Raw genomic sequence first — 20,959 nt, forward strand, 5'->3', positions numbered from 1 at the left:
CATGCCATGAAAGACTATTGTCTCTCTCAGCCATAGGTAGAATATGGCATTTGAAATGTCTGTGATTTCCTCTCATTTCACCTCATAGATGCTGACATGGACTTGATTTCCTCTCCACTTCCTTCCCTTCTTGTTCTTTTTCTTTATGTCCTCCCACTTCTCACAACAGCTGACTAAAACAGTTGTCCCCGGGATCTCCTGCTTCGAATAAAACCTGACATATTTCTAAAGTCCTTTCCTTCCTTTCCCAGAATGTGCTGGAGTTGGCACTCTATGATAAGGACGTGGTTACTCAGGATGACCACCTCTTCACAGTGTACTTTGATATAGCCAAACTTTCTCTGGGAGAGGAAGTCTTCATGCACTTCAAGTGTGATTCACAGGTGAGGTCCCGAATAAGAAATTAAATGGCTTGGCAAAAGAATGTGTTTGTTAGCTTTTCTGTCTAAAATGTTATTTGTAAAATTTTGCCTTTTTTCTTTGTTGTGTGTCAGCTGCCTAGCCACATAAAAATAAGTTGGTTTTCACTCTGACATGGGAAAACCTCTTTACTCCTGGATCTGTAGGCACACTGAAGGGTTTGGTGCTGGCCACAGAGGCTCATAAATTTCTGGTGTATTGGCAAAATTGTTACTTTGCTGAACCTGTCCCCATCGAGGGTCAAGGAGGGTGTCCATGCCAGTAGGTGATGCTTTTGTCATAACCTATTCCTTAGCCTAGTAATTAGGAAGTAAAAGCTCTGTGATGAGAACTAAATGCCAAGCCAGACTAGTTGCTAATTATGGAATGTGGCACAGGTGTTTAAATAAAGTCTAAGTCATGCCACCCAGCTTGGCAGCAAGAAATAATCCAATCTTGAATGTCCAGGGAGACTGAAATTGTACATCCCATCTCCCAGTATGTTCTGTCTATCATTCTCCTTTTCCAATTCCCTTGCAGTTTCTTGTGCATCTCATGTGTCCCTCAGTTGAGGAATTACCTTATGTACACACACCCAAGCTCCACACTGCACTTCTTTATCTTGAAATGCCTTATTTGACAATTTCGTTCCTTGCAAAATACCAAAGGAGCAGTGTGTGGACTTCACTAAGCTCTGGTGAAATTAAAACTTTGGCTAGTTGTAACCCAGCTGATCACTTTGAGTGGTTACAGGTGCCATATCCAAGCCTTTTCTTTTTGTGTTTGCACAGCTACACCAGTTAGAGCTCATACTCTTCAAGCCTTTGTAAACTTTTTTGTCCTATATTATTAACTTCTTGGTGTCTTTAATTCAGTGATTAAAGACAATTTAATTCAACTTCTTAATTTGAGCAACAAAGTAGTGTACAGCATGATCTCACTTTGCTGTTCATCATCCCTTGTGTCTCCACTTTTTTTTCCTCTTGGCTGTGCTTTCTTTCCCCTGAGGATTATATTCTTTTCACCACTTCACAGACCAGGCCTTCATTTACCTCTATCCCAAAGCCCTCAACTTGTTGCCAGACAAAGAGATTTTCCTCTTCCACAACTGCTTGGCATGTCACCATTTCTCTTCCTGACACCAGGCTTTGGCTCTCCCCTTCAGCACATCCCCTTTCCTTTTGCTGGCAGACTCAGAATGAGACATCTCACCCTAGATCTGTGCCATAGGCCCCAGCAGAAGCAGGCAAGTCAAACAATTTCTGTGTTAAAAACTGCTATGACAGCCATCCACAAGCTTCCTACAAGTAGAGAATCTTGAGGCTAAAGACACACAGATGTGAGGTGGTGTGTGCCTCTGTTTTGAATGCTCTGCTGGTCACAAGCAGTGCATGCATACCCAGATTGTGAGAATGAGTTCTTGCATTATGAAAATTGCCAGTAAACTAGTACCAAAATAATTTTCCTTTCTTTATTTTCCAGCGACAAGAGGAGTTGGAGGTGGGATTTGCCTTGGATAATATGTGAGTAAACATGAAATGCAACATTATCTGGAAAAAAAAAGAAACAGCAATTCAGAGGCATGAAATAATTTAGTCTAATTGTTCAGAGTGCATCATTCCCAAGGAATCTGTGCTATGAGCTGTGTCGACAAATGGGTGAATGCCAGGATGACCTCCCATGAACTTCAGGCAAACAGGGAGAACACCCTAAAACCTTTTCTTTGTCTAATGTAGTGAACATTATTGAAGACCAGAATGTTGCTGGTTTGTTATGCATTTGTGTTTGAGATCAGCAAGAGGGTCCAGCTCCCTTTGAAACACAGCATGGAATAATACACTGGATTTCTGATCCAGTACCTTTATTGTTCCATTGTCCAACAAAGCATGATTAAAAAAAAAAAAAAAAGAAAAAGTGGATTCCATGAAACCATCCTTGGCCTTAGCTTGGGACTCAGCACAAAATCGCTACATGGTTTGGCCTCAGAGCACCTTTGGCATTTTTTTTTGCTGAGCTCCAGGACCGGATGAGCCAGTAGGATGACAATTGTGCCCTGACATAGTAGAGTGAGGAAACTTGTACAACAAGTCTCCTGGGACTTTTCTTTCAAATCTAATATGCAGGTAAAAATATGCAAGAGGAAAATCAGGAGAAGGGTGGGGCTCATGAACTATACTGTAATTTTAATGAGTTATTGTAAATGCATTTGTGTTTCTGTTTCCTAGTTCAGGCCCTCCTGAAACCATCATTACTAATGGAGTGCTAGTGGTAAGTGTTGTATTTCATCATCTTTCTTCTCCTGTTGCCACACTTATTTCACTTGACTCACGGTCATCAGGACAACATACTCCTTGACTGAGACAGCCAGCACTGAAACATTGCCATTTTCCACTTCATCATGACACATCCTTGTGGATGACACCTCTGGAGATGCTGTGGCTGGAGCAGCATGGAAATCCCCCATGCCAGAACCCATTCAGGGTTACAAAGGAAACACATGGTTTAGGTCTGAGACAGCAGTGCAGCAGTGAATTCTTCCTTAGACATCACTCCTCCCAAATTCCCATATTGCTGAAAGGGAGAGGGTTTGTCCTGTCCCATGCACATATAATTTCCCACATTCAAAACTGTGCTTTTTACACAGGGACTTCCCATCCGTGACATTTTCTCATTTATTATCTTTGCTTGCACATGAATTGTGTTTAAAACAATCCTTACATCCCTGGGATCCTGAAAGTACTGTTTTTCACTTTGTCCTCATCTTCTCCCTTCTGCAAGCCCTGTTCATCCACACTGCACTCCTGCCTTTCCCTGGTTTTGTCCTGTTTAGACTAGGAAACAGAATGTCATATTGGAAAATTCCCTGCCATGATGTATTTTACTGCTCACGTCTTACAGTCTCGCAAAATCTGCTGCTTAGAAGTTCAGGTGGTTGAGAAGAAAAAGAAGAAAAAAGAGAAGAAATCAAGTAAGGTTATTTCTCCCTCAGCTATTTTTAACTGATGTGCTAATATTATGAGCACAATTGGATTAATGTAAGAATTAAAAAGCCCCAACAAATCCAAAACATGAGAAGAGCCTTGTGATAGACTCTGTATGAATTTTTGTTACCAGTTTTGATGAGAAAACTAATCTGTGTCTACTTTTGTGTCATTTCCTTAGAAAAAGAATTCTCCTTTAAAGTGCAAGGCTCTTATGAAGGCACCCAGGACATTGTGCTGGGGTCAAATCTGCTCTTCAGCTCCTCCTGTCCTGCCAAATTCCACTATGCCAGATACAAGCAGCCAATGCTGGATGTTACACTACCAGGGAAGAAAGGACCTCCCTCCTCAGTATGTTACAACTGAGCTTTAAAAAACATAATAATGGCATTATTAAAATATTAGACACCATAAATAGACACCATTCATTTGCATTGTGGGCAAAGAGTAACATTCCTTACAATATAAACCTGGGTTTATTTGTATTTTTTCAGCACTCATGTATGTATGATACAAGCTCTCCAAATGTGGAACTTCATTCCATTCCAAGTGGAAAAAACATGATCTTAGCAGAGGTGAGTGCCTGCTTTTTTACTGGGAGAGGCTGAGAAACCTGGATATGGAAATCTGCATCCCCCTGATGATTACCATGGTACTTTCTAACAATGAAAGCCTGCAGACAAAATACCACAGCCTAACAGTGATGGATCTTTCAGCAATCAGGCCAGGTGGTACCTTGTTCTGTTTGAATAGAGGTGGGGCATCTTGCTACTCCATCCATACTTCACATGAATGTTGAAGTTCTGCTCTTCTCCTTCTCACACACCAGTGGGGCACCTGAACTGACTGAGGCAGCGTCAGACTGTCAGACTCCTGCTGATGCTGACGATGCTTTACAAAACACTTTGAGATTCATGGTTTTAAAAATCCATGTGGAATAAAAGGATCATGGCTGTTGTGGAGTATAAGCCACAGAAAGAGGGGAACAAATACTGCTGTGTAGAATCATAGTCCTGGCTGGCTGCCTAAGAGGTACTGTTAGTAGAGATTGGTAAGGTGTACATTATCATGACCCTGTAAACAGCAGTTATCCTCAGATGTTACATTTACTGCACAACATTAAAAATTATTGAACAGCTTCCCTTTCAGTAAAACACTGCAGTCAATTTGCATAGGCTGCTGGATTATTTGAGCTCCTGATTATTCAGAGCACCTGATTTATACCCACATTACTAGGATAGCACAAGATAAAATTCTTCCTCAGGCTGCAGGGAGGAAGCAGGTTGTCAGCACTCATTGTTCACATTCTTGCTTTCCAGGATAAAAGATACGGTTTATATGCGAAGGCAGAAGACTGGTAAGAGACTTGGCCACTCTTGGAGGTTAACTTTTATTAAGCTGAACTCACCTCACCCTAGGCTCTTTACTGGGGAGGAGGCACAGCTGGACTGTAGGTGGTGTGACCAGGTGATATGGCATTCACATGAGCTGGAAGCAACTGCATGTAGTATAGTGTAATACATCTAAATAACCCATACTGAGACATGGATAATGAAAAAATATGCATAAAATAGAAAAAATAATATTACAAGTCAATTATGCTACCCAGTGTTATGGTCAGCACAATCTTTTACCTTTAACACTGGGCTAGAGCACAGCCTATCACATGGCATTGTTGATTATGAAGTAGGAAAAATTTCTCCCTAATTCAAGAAAGTATGAGAAGTTTTTCCTATAGCTCTCAGTTCACTAAAATATGAGAGAATCCAGACAGCAGGTATCTCAGAAATTAGCTGCAGAAATGTCTTTCCTTAGGTTTTATTTTGATAGCTGCTTAGAAATTTATCAGTCCTTTTTCCTATCCTTCTTTCATGCAGCATTGTATACTTGCTTGGGAGTGTAGGAAAGGGACCTCCTGTAAATGTAGTATTTTGTGGATCAGGTTCATTTCTTTGCATTGGAAACTCCTAGTTTGTCTACCAACACTAAAATGGAATATTTCTTTTTCCTGATCTCTGCTTCAGCCCAGACCACCTTGATGTGCGTTTAGGATTTGACCTCTGCATACAGGAACAAGACTTTCTCTGCAAAAGGAAGAATTATGTTATTCCTGCTCTGAAGAAGGTTCTGCAGCTGGAACAGGATCTGCTGGACCATGAGGTCTGTAGGGAAAACATTTAAAACATATCACCAGTGCTTAGCAGTGAGAACTTAATGGCATAATACAACCTCTTTTTCTTCACGGTTAAAAGTTTTTCTGATCTTTCCTCATCTTAAAACTTATATATACCTCCAATACTGCCCTATACCTCTAAATTCACTCTTCTGTTTGTGTCCTTTGCAGTTGCTATCCTGAGTTTAACCCTTTTCCTGCTACACCTTTCCTAGAAGTCAGACCAGATATTCCTTATATAGGAATGGCTTCTTCCACACTCTTTACTATTGTTATCCTTATTGATAGTCCCTCCTTTCTTCAGCCTGTGAGTTTTCTTTTTAATTCCTGTTGTTTCAACTGATTTTTTTCTCTCTTACTGTCTCTTTTGGTTTGAATTAATGCATTTTTATTTGTTTCATGCCAAACATCTCTGTTGAACACATTGGAGACAAGTGTCAGATTTCTAATGGTCATTGCTTCTATTCTTGTTCTCCTTTATAAAATAAATGGTAGGTTATATTTCAGTAAAATTCATTTAGAAAGGAGTCTGTGGCTGGGCACAGGTGGTGGTGCCAGGCTTTATGTATCACTCTGCGGTCAGGTGCAGCCGCTGTGTGACGCCAGCCCTTTCTGTCCCTGTGTTGCACAGAGCCCAGTGGTGGCCATCATGACCACGGGAGGAGGGATGAGATCCTTGACCGCACTCTATGGCAGCCTCAGGGGGCTCAAGAAGCTCAATATCTTGGACTGTGCCACCTACCTGACTGGCTTGTCTGGTACCACATGGTGAGTGGCACTGGGCAGCCCGTGGCTGGAGTCTCCCTCATGACATCAAAGTGCTGAAGGAGGCTGGGGCTCATGTACAGTAGTTTACCTATAGCAACTTCTCAGCAGTCCTACTTCTTGATCTTCTTCCAAAATTGACAGAATAAAGTCTTTTCTTGGGGGAAAGTCACATAATTTGCAACTATATGAAAACAAGCGTTTTTCTAAGAATGGTCTATAGAAAATTGTTCAAGCTGTTCTGAAAGGAGTAATGACTGTGACTTCAAAGGGAGCATGACAGTTTCATAGGAAATTGAAGAAAGGAAGCATTAATCAAGAACTTAAACCCGAAACATTAAATTTAGCTATTACCTACCTCAAGCCTTGGTGTGCTTTTTATCCCTCTTCAACATGTATTTCTCTTCCTAGGACCATGTCAAACTTGTACAGAGATGCTGACTGGTCACGAAAGGATCTCGACAAGCAAATCAGTGAGGCTCGAAAACATATGACAAAATGCAAAATAAATTCCTTCTCCTTGGAACATTTGAAGTATTACAAAAAGCAGCTGTGCCAGCGGAAAAGAGAGGGCCGCAAAACATCTTTTATAGATCTCTGGGGGCTTGTCCTGGAATCTTTTTTGCATGATGGGGTACAGTATATCACAAAGCAGCATTTACTGTGGCTTACCATTTTCTGAAAATTTATTTCTAGAGAAGATTTTTTTTCTATTGACTCTGAGAAAAGCAGTTTATGAGACTGTGCAAGCAAATATGCAGCCATTTCCAAAACTTTGGTGCCAGACTTGTAGATACTCATCCATGGTGGAAATCAGCATTCTTGCTTGTGAAATTTTGAATATGTTTTTCTGAGAAAATTCCAAGACTAACATTCAGTTAAATGAAATAGTATTACTGAAATAGTATTACAGTTTAGAATTTTTTTCAAATTCTGCAAATTACTTGTTTAGAAATAACAAAATTGCAGATATTAGGCATGCCGGTCAGAGGTGTTAACAAAAGGACCTGCAGAGTTTTGAAAGGTGTGAGGTCTTCCATAAAGATGCAGCACAATGCAATAACATGTTTTATATCAGAAGTATTTCTTTCTGCTCTTTATTATTCCTTTCCATTTTTATCTTAATCTATCATCAAATAATCTGGTATCAGATTGGATGGGTGTAGCTCTTTCAGTAGCAGAATGTCTATGGGAATTTTAAAAATTATGGAACATTTCAGAAGATAAGCCAAGCACACATCATACATTAGAGGCAGGAATTTTTCTGCCCTGCAAGCTTAGATGCAGAGAATATTGCCATGCTAATTTTTGTCTCAGTGTAACCGTATTTCTGGAATCACAGAAAGACAACCACAGACTCTCTGATCAGCAACGGGCCATTGATCATGGTCAGAACCCACTTCCTATCTACACTGCAGTCAATGTCAAGAACAACTACAGCACTCTGGATTTCAAAGGTAATTATGAGACTTCTTGTAGTCATTTATCTTTATATTTAAGGTGGTAAATCATGGAACAGTCTTTTTAGACAGCCTAAAAATGCCCTCTTATTTGAAGACCAGAATCTCAGCTGATGTGTATTCATATAATACCCTTGTGGTCAGGTAAAAGTTTGACTGTCTATGCAACAGACTCAAAAATATTCCAAAGTCTTTCTACATTCATGAGTCTTCAGTTGTAGCATGCTTATAACTCATTGCTATTGGTCCGAAATATTAGACTCAAAAAATATTTTGAGGGCTGTAATAAAACATTGTTCTCTTCTCTGGGTTCTTTTTTACAGAATGGGTGGAGTTCACCCCATATGAGGTAGGACTGCAAAAATATGGAATTTTTGTTCGCACCGAGGATTTTGGCAGTGAGTTCTTCATGGGACGATTGATGAAGAAGGTCCCTGAATCCAGGATCTGCTTCTTAGAAGGTAGCTATTAAAAACAACAAATTATTTTAGTGCTTGTTTTGTTTTGGGGGTTTTGGTTTGTTTTGGTTTTTTTGGTTTTTTTTTTTTTTTAATGTGAGCTATATAAACTACACTCTAATAAAATAGGTGGAGGACTAAGATGGCAGTTTCACCAGAGAGGATAAATATATTTTTGCCAAATTAATACTTACTATAATGGATTCAGTTTACAGTAAAGAAGAAAATTCAGAGGGACAGTCAGTTATTTACAGTAGTTATTTACACTATTAACCTGGTTTTGAATTAAAATATAGTATGGCTTCCAGTACAACAATAAAATTGAGGTCCCTGTGAATCTATGGTTCAGCCCATGCTACCCCAGGAGGGTGAACTTCTGAGCCTATTGCCTGTCTCACAGGTAGTCAGTATTTTGCATGTTCCCTATAAACATTTTACATGAGCCTTTATGCTGATTCTCTGCATCAGGGTGTGTTTGAGTGTGCCAGGCCCTCCAGCTCCAGAGGAGCAGGCCACATGTCCCTGGCTCCAGTTTCCACAGTGCCTGGGCAAGGCTGGGGGAAAACAACACAGCCATCCTCAAAACATTTTTGCTGTTGGCTGCAGCAGAACATGGCTATGTGTTCTCCTGACAAATAGACAAGCTGTCAGCTTGTGACTGACTTCACAAGCAAACTTCTCTTTGACTGGCCACTTGACTGAGCAGAAGGAGACACTGTACTATTTCACCTCAGTCTGTGCTGGATTGTCCCACATTTGCACTCCCTGAATGAAGAAACAGTGAGAACTTGTGCCCTAATGGATAACCAAAGAAATTGCTATTCAAGCTCAAAAATTCATGGTCAAATCTGATCCATATATATACACAACCCTTGGTGTGTTAACAGGCTTATTCTCAAAAAGGGAATCCCTCAAAAGCAGAGGCTGTAAGATTGTGTTGTAGTTATGCCCTTACCGATATAATTTCACATCAAATCTCTTGGATTGCAAACTTTCATCCTTTCTTTTTGTACAAGCTTCATGATACTTGAGAGTTTTTCCTAAAAATAAAAACTCCATATTAATTCACAAAGATCTCCATTAATTCACAAAGATGTCCACAAAGATCTTTTTGTCTAACATTGACAAAAAACTGGATATCAAAAATAAGGTCCAAAACTCAGCAGCCAAATAAAAATGACACACCATGCTTTTAAAACGAAATGACAAAAAACAAACTTCACAAGTTTCATCAAAACAGTTTGAGATTCATGATATCTGAATGTTTGAATTAGAAAGCTGTTTTCTTTCACAGGCATGTGGAGTAGTTTATTTTCATTCAATGTGTTATATATCTGGAATTTGTCCCATTCATCAGAAGATTTCTGGCACAGGTGGACCCGGGACCATATTGACAATATAGGTAAACAGCTATACTTCTTTTTCACTGTGTACTTATTGTTAAATGGAGTTATATGTCTCATACTGCAAAGTACAAATAAATAATTTAAAAATCTCCGGTCTTGTGATCTGTCAGGGGTCAACACTGATGCTGGTAGATGATTAAAATGTTAAGAAATAATAATAATATTGATCTGTAAATTATTAATAAAGCAAAATGATTTTGACTGCTTCAAGTGGGAGCCACAGTAATACAAAGAAGCTCAATACATGTCCTTTTCCAAAGCCTGTTCCACAAATATGTGTATGTCTGGAGCGGACTTTTATTGCTGCTTGACACTGTATCTTGGGGGTTTTTATCCAAGCCCAGACTGTGTAAGGAAATGGTATTTGTCTAGTGAGAGTAGCTTCTCATTTTCTGTTTTGTTTGGTCACCTATGCTTGTTGGTCCTTTAAAAAAGAGAGAGCATCAGTGTTTATTACTTACCTTGACTTCTTGAGGGCTGTCCCTGCTCCGGGCAGGTGGACTTTACCAGTTTTTCCCCGCAGAGGAGGAGCCAGCACTGCCCATGCAGCCCCAGGAGCTGCAGACACGGCTGTCCACGCCGCCTGGGCCCCTGGGCAGCGCCCTGCGCGCCGCTCTCACCGACCGCGTCTGCCTCGCCCAGGAGCACAACTTCCTCAGGGGCCTCCAGATCCACAACCACTACCTGGAGAACACCCACTTCTGCAGGTGGAAAGGTAAGACCTGTGGGCCTGGGGAGAGAATAAAGCAGCTGAACAAAACAACCCCCCAAATTTGACATTACTGGGGTTGGAGGCTGATTCTGCCCCAGGTTTGGGCAGAACCTCTGTTAGATCAATCTGTGATTGATCATGCTGCAGGACATAGTGGTGTTGATTTACATGTCAGTGGTTTGCTGGTGGCACTCAACTCTGGAGGCTGGGCCACCAGGTCCTTCCTCTCTTCCAAGACACACTCGGTGGGGAGGCACAGTAAACCCCCTCCATGAATGTTGTTCCTGTAGGTCCAAAACTGCATGTGACTGGAGCTGAGAGGGCAGAGCAGAAGGGATATGGCAAATCTCCCTTCCCCAAGGACTGTAACCAGTTAAGGCTCTGTGGACATTGTGCAAGGGTGGAAAAACAGGCCAGCAAGTGTTGCGGTATTACACTTACAGCAAGAATATTTTTTTCTTTCAGATACTGTGTTAGACACATTTCCCAACCAGCTGACACAATCAGATGAATTCCTGTCTCTGGTAGACACTGGATTTTTCATCAATACAAGTATCATGCCACTTTTAAAACCAGAGAGAAAGGTGGACGTCATCCTGCATTTAAATTACAGTGCAGGATCCCAGATACAGGTGAGAGTAATTGAAACAGTCTTTATGTCTTCTTCAATATATGTATACCTATAATTTTTACCACTTAGGTGCTTTTTATATTGGTCCTACTAAAAGTCTTAACCTTTAGCATTTTTAGCTTAATGATGAAGTGCAAAGCATCTTTTATAGGCTGCACGTAGTTTCATTTGTTTTTCTTGTAGATAAACTGTATTTTGCTAAGACTCAGGAAAACATTTAAAAAATCACAAAAAAAACTTCTGTCCAGTGTCACAGTGCTTTTGATTAGGGGTTAAGAGCTTTTGCACAAGCAACTTAGAAAATGTCTACTTTGTTACTGGACTCCAGGAAATCCTGAGCCTTAAAATCCTATTTGAAGTCTTAGTATTGCTCTGTTCCAGGCTTTGGACCAGACCTGCAAGTACTGCTCTGAGCAGGGAATCGTTTTTCCCAGGGTGGACTTGAGTGAAGAAGACAGGAAAAAGCTGAAGGAGTGTTACCTCTTTGATGGTGCTGAGACTCCAGGAGCACCAGTACTGCTATTTTTCCCGCTAGTTAATGATACCTTCCAAAAATACAAAGCACCAGGCAAGTACTCAGACATATTAAAAAGAAGTTTTACATCATGGACAGCCTATTAAAAGGAGTATATTTAACACTCCAACTCTTGAACTTCACTGTTGACTCTTTTCAGTACATCAAACATTTCTGTTGCTTAATTTTTTTAACCATGTGAGATTTGATGCAAGGGCTGTGGTGTTTCCATCCCTAAGCTAGTTATCTTGCAGGTAATTAGCTTTCAGGTAACTTTGATGTTTCTACTGATGTGTACTTCCTTAGATACATACTGTAGGTACCTTCAGGTACAGGTAAGAACTAGGCTGCAGAACCATGTAAGAATAATCACCCTTTTTTCTCCCCTCATCCTGTGAAGCCACTCTGGTATGCGCTTGAGCCAGGGACTGAGCTGCCAATTTGAATAAGAATTATTTGGTTTTTTAAAAAATTAAAGCCAAACAAGTAATTTACGCTGTGAACTCTCTCTGTGGAGAGACACCTCCTTTCATTCCTCTGTTAAGACTTTGCTTGCTTATCACCAGGGTGATTTCTCTCAGCAGTGATTTCTCACCCCTTCCTTGTAGGTCAGAAGCGCTCAGAGTCAGAGATGGAAGATGGCAAAGTTGATCTCTATGGCTGCTGTTCCCCATATTCAACGTACTCTCTTCAGTACACTGAGAAGGCGTACGACTGCCTGGTTCAGCTGGGTGAATACAACATCCTCAACAATGAGGCCCTCATTTTACAGGCCTTGCGCACAGCAGTGGCACGGAAAAGGCAGATGAAGAAATAATGTCAGACAAAACAGGGTACTTTTAAGTCCCTTAACCTGCTGGGAGACTGAAGGTCTCTTACTATTAGCCAGCAGGCTTCAAAGCATTCCTGCTCAATCCCACTAAATGGTTATCTCAGGCGAACAAAAAAGACTGAAGAAAAACCTTTTCTCCAAAGAATTTCACTGCAGAAATCTGCTGCAATTCAGTTACAGCAATGGAGTATGAATCGTTGTATGGTACAGAGGATGGGGAGCCACAAAGAAGAAGGTGTTAAAATGATAATAAACATGGTGCTCATTGCCCTGAGAAAGAGCTTTAAGTGTTTAAGCCTGACATCTTCAGGGCAGACCACATTAAAAGCATATTTTATTAACTTGGCTTGTGTTTTGTATTTGCAAGGTGGTCCTGAAACAAGCAGCAACCTTTGGGACAGGTTTGTGACTGGGATCATGGCACATTGCGTGCTTAGAGAAAAGCACATGCAGTCTGGAGAGTAGCACTGTGGAAAGGGACCTGGGGGTCTGTGGCAAGTTGGATATGAGCCAGCAGTGCCCTGGCAGCCACGAGGGCCAAGCTTGTCCTGGGGTGCATCAGGCCCAGCATCACCAGGCGGACAAGGGAGGGGATTGTCTCTGCTCTGCACAGGGGTGGCCTCACCTCTAGTCCCTGGTGTGGTTTTGGATGCTACAATGTGACAAGAAAGATGTAAAGCTATGAAGGAGTGTCCAAACAAGGGCACTGAAACCATGAAAAGCCTTGAGGGAAAGCCCATGAGGGGTGACTGAGGTGACTTGGTCTGTTCAGCCTGGAGAAGAGGAGGCTGAGGGGAGACTTCATTTCAGTCTGAAATGTCAATGTCTTGTTGGTTTGTCAGGTTTTGGGTTGGTGTTTTGGTTGGTTATGTGTTTTTCTGTGGGTTGTGGACTTTTGGGATTTGGGGTTTTTTTTTGCTGTAGTGCTTTTAGAAGGTTACGCTGAAAGGTTAAACTTAGATTGAGTTTCTCAGAGTACATAACAGTAGACTATCTACAATTTGTTGCCTATGAAACCACCTGTGGTAACACTTAAATTCCTTGGGATGCAGAAGATACAGACTAGAATATGAAATGCTGTGCTTGACGCATCCCAGGCTGTCCGTGCACACTGCTGGCCTATACTGAGCCTGCCACTGACCAGCACCCCCAGGTCCCTGTTCTGCAGGGCTGCTCTCCAGCCACTCCAGTCCCTATTTATACTTGTCTCTGGAGTATCTTGTGTCTTCTTGTATTGGGTTTACATGGCAGTGTTGGTAGCAGGGTGGGCTGCTGCTGGGGTGGCCTCTGTGGCTGCCAGGTGCGTTTCACGGCTAATGTGGAGGATTTTATCTTTGCTTTCCAAACAAGTAGATAAAGATATTCACAGTGTGCTTGGCTGAGTTGTGTTACTCTGAAGCTTTAATCAGCATCATCAGTCTGGCAGAGGCAGCAGGACACAGTGTTTCTGCAATGACAGGCCAGCCAAGGACAATAGTGCTCTGTGCAGCTCTCAGTTCTAAAATACAGAGGAGAAGAAGTGTCAATGACAGGGAGGGGTGCCTGTGAAATGCTTGCCTTGTTCCTACAAGGGAGCTCTCTGGATATAATCATGCTTTTATTTCTGTACTGCTGAAAAGTTGTAGCTTTAATAGTGTGGTTTGACCAGGGTAAATTCTTGGAAGATATTTTTTTGTAGATTATAAACAGGTTTTGCCTCTCAGCAATTCTTTACTTTGCACCTATCCTTCCAGAATTAAAGTCTGAGAATTGGTGTTGTTGTAGTGAGGCTGGACTGATTTTCTCATGACCAGTTCACTTTCTTTGCAAGGTAAGTGTGCACATCTCAGGTGATGGTTCTTGTAGCTACAAGCAGGGCAGATGCAATTTCCTTACAGGTATCACCAATGCTTCCAGCTCCAGCCATTCCCAAGCTAGTGGGGAGCTGTGTATATCATATGTGGCTCTGTGCTTGCCTTTTCTTCTAGGATGCCCATCAAATGGATAGGCTTTTTGAATCCACTGTGGTCATTTAAAAAAATGTCTCATTTTAGACATTTTCTGATAGGCCTTACTCAAGATTCAACAAGTTTAAGGGACGCTTTTTACACCTTTTGCATGTGAAACCTGAAGAGGAAGTTCAGCAGGGAGTGCAATAAATAAGTCTGGAAGGTCCTAAGAGAGGTGAAGAATGCTTGCAAAGTTGTTGGATGTAAAGCTAAACCTGGAGGGATACCTAGCTTGACTGCATCTTTGTCTTTGCAATCCTTGTTTGCAAGTACGTAATAAGCCTTTAGCAGAATGTCAGGGGACAGCTTTCTGGGCTTTCCCACTTTTGCTTGCTAAATGGTCCTACCAGCTTGCACTTCTTTGATAAGTCCATTTTATAACACTGTACAGAGCTATTCAATTGTGTAACTCTGATTAATTACTATTAGGCTGTGGAAGAACAAGTAAAATAACAAATGAGCTTTTTAATACTAGATTATCAATCTGATTTCTTTCCATGGCTTATAAAAGCCAGAAGTACCATCAGGTCATGTTGTTAGACGTGATAGATGTCAGACTTCTTCCTGCCATGCAGTTACTGAAATGTCAGTCTTGATTATCTGTGGCTGACCAAAGTCTACCTTGAAGAAAAATTATCCCTCTTCTATTATAGATATCAGGAATGGTGAAGTCAGCACATTTTGTGGAGCTATGTTGTGGTCAGTGATCATCTTCCAGTAATGGGTATGCACCTTGTTTCTAGCCTCATTTATTTTGGTCAGAGCCCAGATATTAGCACATTACATCTTCTCCTAGTACCTTAAAAGCTATTGCATAACCACTGTTTCTTTATTAGGATCAATTTTATAAAATAGTTTACATCACAGCCTTCTTTTTGTCAAACCAGTAGATGTAACCCTTCAAATTCTGATTATAAACCCCCCCTTTATCTGATGTATCCAGCTCTTTCTCTTCTCTTGCACTCACTCCAATTCTTCATTGTCCCTTTATCAAATGCAGACTCCACTACCCTTCCCATTACTGCTACACACTGAGACATTAACATTGCTTTGTTATTCTTATATTCTTACATATAAATGAGTTCCCAGTTTCTATACATAGAATCCAGTTGTCCTCATTTGCTATTAAAGGCTTCTCACCAGTTGTTTGTCTTCCATGAGCTGGTTAGTTAGTTTTTTCCACACTCCAGTCTTCCCTTTTGTATGGGGGAGGAAATTAAAACATACATTTGGCAGTTCTTTAATCATAACTCACACTCCAGTGCATTAAATTTTACCATGGTTAATCAGGCCAGTCTATCAAGCAGATCAGATAATTCTTTGATTTCCCTGTCCTTAGTATTGCTCCCTTGATCTTTGTTCTTCTGCAAATCTGGCGAGTCAGGGTGCCTCGTTTACTTCCAAAGCACTCATGAGAATGTTCAATAGAGTTTGAGACTGGTAAACTCTTAAAAATTCCTCAAAAGAAAACTTTACAGTGATATTTATGACTGAGGACTACTTCTGAAATCAGTTAGAAAAAATATTCTTTACCTTCCTAATACAGACTTTCTTTTCAGTCTTTGCATTAAAAGATCTTACTATCTTTGCACAATAAACTTTAAAAAATGTGATGTTCAGGATAGAACAAAATCTGTTTCTTCATATTGAAAAACACTATTTCCTACTGACTGGCTACCAGAGATAGATCAGAGCTTACCAAAACTGCTCATCACCTTACAGGGAACCTCTAGCTAATGCTAACCTCAGAAAGATCTCTTTTCCATGCAGTTACCTTTCATTGCCATTTTGCTATGCCATGCACATTTCTGGGAGGACATCCTGTAATTACTTTGACATCCTTTGCAACCTTGGTGCACGCTGGTCACTTAAAGGCAGCTTCAGTAACCTGCCTTGCAAGATCAATGCATCCATAGGACAGCACATGTTTTGGTCTTACAGTGGCACCACCTCTATAACATACCTAAAATAAGGAAATTAAAGAATTTCTGTTCATAGTCCAAATATAAGTAAGACTTTTACAAAGTTTAAAAAAGAAAGAAAATGAAAAACAAAATTAAAAGAAATAGAAAGGCACAGTTATATCCCTTTATTAATATCAACTTCCACCAGCTTTCCTATCCTTTTCCCCTGTTCTTTTATTTCACAGCTACATGGTTCTTAAGCTCTTTACTGAACCATATGGGTAGGCATTCAGTTCACATGCAAGGGAGGTAGGTCTCTTCCTTCTGCCTTCATGCAAAGTGTTTCAGACATAATTTTTTACTCCAAATATTCCCCTGTGTTTTTATACACACATATATATGGAATTTGATTGGGTGGAACCATCTGCTGTCCAGACAGTAAATTATACTAGTTAATGACTGTCCTAAGGCCAACTAATTACACATCAACAATCTTTTTTTGGCAAAACACTCCCTTGTGTGGTGGAGCACAGTTTTCAGTGTATAATTGCTTTGTATGCTAAAAGTTATATATATATTATAAACGTTAACAAATGCTGTACAAAATGTATGAAGCATAAAAGTAAGGAATGTATGCAACTTGAAACCAATTCTTCATTTAACACAGGTATTTCTATCAACTACTTCAGGGATGATAGAGCATTTGGCATGCATGACTACCATCCCACATTTTGAGGAATAGCAAGAGAACCCAGAGTGGTAATATATGATAATTTATTTTTAATTAGTCAGATATTGTGTTCATTATGCCAATGGCAGCCAGGGTAAACAAACCACTGGCACATTACTGCATCCCCCTTGCTACTTTTAAAAATTGGCACAATATTCACATTTTTTCTGTAGTTCTGCAGTATACCAAGAATTAAAATAGCTGAAGCATAGATAGTCAAGAATCCTAGACAATGTTTTAGAAACTAAGTGGTAAGAATGATCTCTGTTCTGTCTTATTACATGTAGTTTGACTATGTGATCATTTTCATTATTCATTGATGAAACATGTAGTGTCGTCTTTTTGAGCATAGAATACAAGTGTTTTATTATCATTCCTGATTTAGCTGCATAATTAGTAATTATTTTGCTTTTTATATGAAGTAATAAGTCCAAACCTTTGATAGCATTTTGCTTTCTCTTCATAAACATTTCCTTTTTATTTGCACATATGAGTTTATTATTGTCTTGGACTTGTAGAAACACAGCAAATAATTAATTTTCCTTTCATGTTGTATCTATGCAATGTGATCTAACTGAGCAGGTTTTAGTTGTTACATCACATAGGGTCAAAATATCAAACACATGTGAGAGTTAATGCAAGAGCTGTTTAGACAGGTTTCCACATGCTTTAGTAACGTGTGGCTCCCTTACATTTATTGTAATGGCTATTCAGCAATGTTTGCCACTAAGAATTTGTTCTTCTTTAATCTGTTTTCTTGACCTGACCTAGGAGTCATGCTTGACTTTGATGTCTGTGAGTTTTAGCACAGTATAATGTTGCAATGGTGATCTAATTTCACATGTAATAGGATGTACTTACAAAGTTGCCTATCTTGATCTCCTGGAGAATGTTTCTTTCCTTACGCATTTCTGAAACACTTCCTTAAGATGTTTTGCAATGGTTTCTTTAAAGTTGTTCCTTACAGAGCTGTCGACATAGTTTAATCTTTGTGATCAGCCCTTTTGTGAGTAAGTGGCCACACTAGATTCCTACAGGTTTGTATTTTATTCAGATGGAGCATGTGGAATGATGGTGAGACTCTTTTGCTTACCAGTCCCAAGTTCTCCCATACTTGGCTCCAGAGACAACTGTGAAGCCATGTGGAGTCCCCAGGAAATGGCACTGTTTTGTTAATGCCAATGTGAAGTCATGTATTGTAGCATCACTGAGACCCCATCCCAGGGGCAGCTGGCATGAGGCACGGTGATAGCTCAGATGGAACAAGGGGCAGCTTTGACTCCCAACGGAGCCTGGGTTTGTTAAGCACTGCTTACATGACCTACTAGGTGCCCTGGAAAGGCTATCATTCCATCTTCCCAGTGACAACATGCTGTATATGGGGCAAGATTGGCTGCCATGCGCATGAGTTCAGATTGCTCAATGAATGAACAGCACACAAGGGAGATACTGGATGTGAGAGCTTCTGCAACAGCCAGGCCTTTCTCATACAAGGAAGGGACACAAGGAATTTCAGCACTGCAAGATGAGCTGGAGTGAGTACATCACCTAACCCTGTGCTTCCTTTTCCTCTTCAGCCAGCAAATGGGGTGGGAAATGCCCACAGTGGCTGGCAGCCTTTCTTCCTCTGGGTATGCCTTCCCTAAGGATGTCCTCTTCCCATAGCTTGTGTTTTCTTACCAAGGCTCTCACACTGGGGACATCTGCATCAGATGTGAGCTGTGGTCTCACAATGCACCATTCTATTATCTTTTGTAACATGGAAAATGACAGAAAAATTAGGAATTTCATCATACCAAATCATGAGGCATTGCTGTGTTGAGAAAAGCAGTCTCCTGATGTGTGCTGAAGCATGCTGGCTATACATCTCTTGGCTGGAAAGGCAATGCACTCAGAAAGGTGCTGTGGCCGCTTTTACAAGGGAGGTAAAAGAGAGCCTGCTTAACAATGGGAAAGGCTTGGAAGAATGGCCAGAATCAGGACTGAACCTGTCACTGTATTGGGGTTCCCTTGATCTTGCCTGGGACTCTCAAACACTTCTCATGGGAAATGGCATTTTTCTCTCTATAGTCGGGAAATGCACTCCGGTAACCAACAGATTTTTGTATCAACTAGTTTTTTTGTAATGTACTTTATCCCTTGGAGCTAACTGCAATGAACACTGGAAATTTAAAGCTGGTGTTAGCCTATGATGTCACATATGTTAGACAAGGATAGTAAACTCAAAGGAATACCTCTCCAGCACTTGCTGATTTTATTAAGATAGCAAGAGACCATTAACCCACTACAGCTGAAAAGGTTTAGAGGCCAGTTATTTCTGGATAAGTTGCTTTAGCAGTCCCAATGTCTAGAACTAGAATACTCATGGCAGGGTGTGCCTTACAAATAAAGACTAATTTAAGAAATTTATATATAAGCTCCATAATAAAGAGGTATTGCATTTTTGCATATGCACAGGTCTTCTATGAGTCAAATCAGAAGAGAGATTATGTTCTGTGAAAGAATAAACAGACCAAATAACTCTGCAAATATGAGGTACTATCACTATTTGTCCAGGACATTAAGTACTTCTGGGAGAGTTTCTGAAATATTTTCTGAATACACATTTTTTCTGAGTCTGAGTAAAGTTAGCATATGTGTAAGAACAAATATCTAAACTCCCTATTTGTCATGGGGAGGAGCGTACAGAGACCTTTTAAAATCAAGTTAATATTTTAAGTGAATAGAAGCACTCCTTTTTCTGCTGATTTTACCTTATGGTCCAAATTTTCTCAAGCCATTTCCTTTTTTCTATTCTAATGCCTTCATGGTTTAGTGGTGTTAAAGTAACACCACTAGACTCAGTGACGTTAAAGTAACAGTTGGTCTCAATGATCTTAGAGGTCTTTTCCAACCTGAAAGATTCTATTAATCTATATTTGAATTACAGATAAATATGTTTATGTATACCTTTCTCATTATGACATATATATTTATCTTGTTCAAATAAAGACCATATGAGTAACCAGAAGCAGCTATGTGGATCAGGCACAGTCTCACAGTCATTGCCATATTAAAGCCTGATTCTTGTGAACGACACTCAGCATTGCTCTTGTGGGGATTGTTATGATCTGGACTTGATCATTTTTGCTTTTGTTCAGATGGACGACAATGTGATAATACTTTCAATGCCTGAAGCATCATATTGATGCACATTAGCTCCATTTACCTGTTCCCTGAACAGAACATGGATGTTTCTAGTAAAGATAGTAATCAGGAATAAACCAGAAGGGATTTCAGTGAAGCTCCCTTTCCTCTATGTTCAGAAAGGTGGTCTGAAAAATCTGAGAGGAAAATGTGCTGAAGCACCTGATGTCAAAAGCCCATGGTATAGGGGTGAGACATAATGAAGAGTCTGTAGGCTGCAGAGAAGCTGTAAAGGATGGGAAAGAGTCTGAAGAGAGCAATCGTGAAGAATGATTGACTAAAGTGGAAAGAAAACACAAAATCTATCTGATTTTTTATTTGTCCTTAGCAGTCACTTTAATAAATCTTTTAATAATTAAATTGGATCCAACCCATGTCTTTGAGCATTAATATTGAATTCCTAACTCAGTTGTAGTTGTAGTTTTAGAATGTGTTTATCGTGGTCTTAAGACACCATCAGACTAGTTAGGGGAAAAAAATCATTGCAGAAAAAAACTTTAAATTAAATTTGTTTCAAGGCAGGGCAGCTTTGGGTGAACTGTGTCTCACCACTAGCTCATCAGCTGGCAGATAGACCCCCAAATTGCCGTAAGTGTAGTATCTTGGGATGGCCCAGCAAAGTTTCTCTGTTCTTTGAGCTGCACTAAATGTATCATTTGACAACCGGGGCTCTGCCCCACGAGTCAGTAGTGCATTTCCTCAGAGAGTTGTTGCAGCCCTCCCGTGTCAGTCTTTCCCTCTGACATTTCCCATCTGTCCCAAACTTGTCTCAGAGGCTTATAAAGCTGCTGCTGAACTCCTGCAGATTGCAGCCTGGGGT

General features: G+C 40.4%; 1 protein-coding gene and 1 pseudogene across 1 annotated transcript in view; both read left to right on the forward strand.

The window, feature by feature from the left end:
- Positions 1 to 16,291, forward strand: part of LOC139590622 (uncharacterized) — a 56,711-nt gene extending 40,420 nt beyond the window's left edge. The window contains 18 exon segments of the mRNA XM_071428374.1: positions 252 to 383; positions 1,882 to 1,922; positions 2,625 to 2,667; positions 3,298 to 3,367; positions 3,562 to 3,731; positions 3,875 to 3,955; positions 4,700 to 4,737; positions 5,405 to 5,540; positions 6,185 to 6,321; positions 6,730 to 6,952; positions 7,661 to 7,775; positions 8,102 to 8,239; positions 9,531 to 9,638; positions 10,166 to 10,357; positions 10,820 to 10,986; positions 11,367 to 11,553; positions 12,108 to 12,300; positions 16,012 to 16,291. Of these exon segments, the coding sequence (XP_071284475.1) occupies positions 252 to 383; positions 1,882 to 1,922; positions 2,625 to 2,667; positions 3,298 to 3,367; positions 3,562 to 3,731; positions 3,875 to 3,955; positions 4,700 to 4,737; positions 5,405 to 5,540; positions 6,185 to 6,321; positions 6,730 to 6,952; positions 7,661 to 7,775; positions 8,102 to 8,239; positions 9,531 to 9,638; positions 10,166 to 10,357; positions 10,820 to 10,986; positions 11,367 to 11,553; positions 12,108 to 12,300; positions 16,012 to 16,291 (2,451 nt within the window).
- Positions 16,292 to 18,322: 2,031 nt separating this feature from the next.
- LOC139590693 (cytosolic phospholipase A2 epsilon-like) overlaps positions 18,323 to 20,959 on the forward strand; it is a 36,803-nt pseudogene continuing 34,166 nt past the window's right edge.

The sequence above is a fragment of the Agelaius tricolor genome, unplaced genomic scaffold, assembly GCF_023055355.1.
Source record: "Agelaius tricolor isolate 1412-34295 unplaced genomic scaffold, bAgeTri1.0.p SCAF_5, whole genome shotgun sequence".
Lineage (NCBI taxonomy): Eukaryota > Metazoa > Chordata > Aves > Passeriformes > Icteridae > Agelaius > Agelaius tricolor.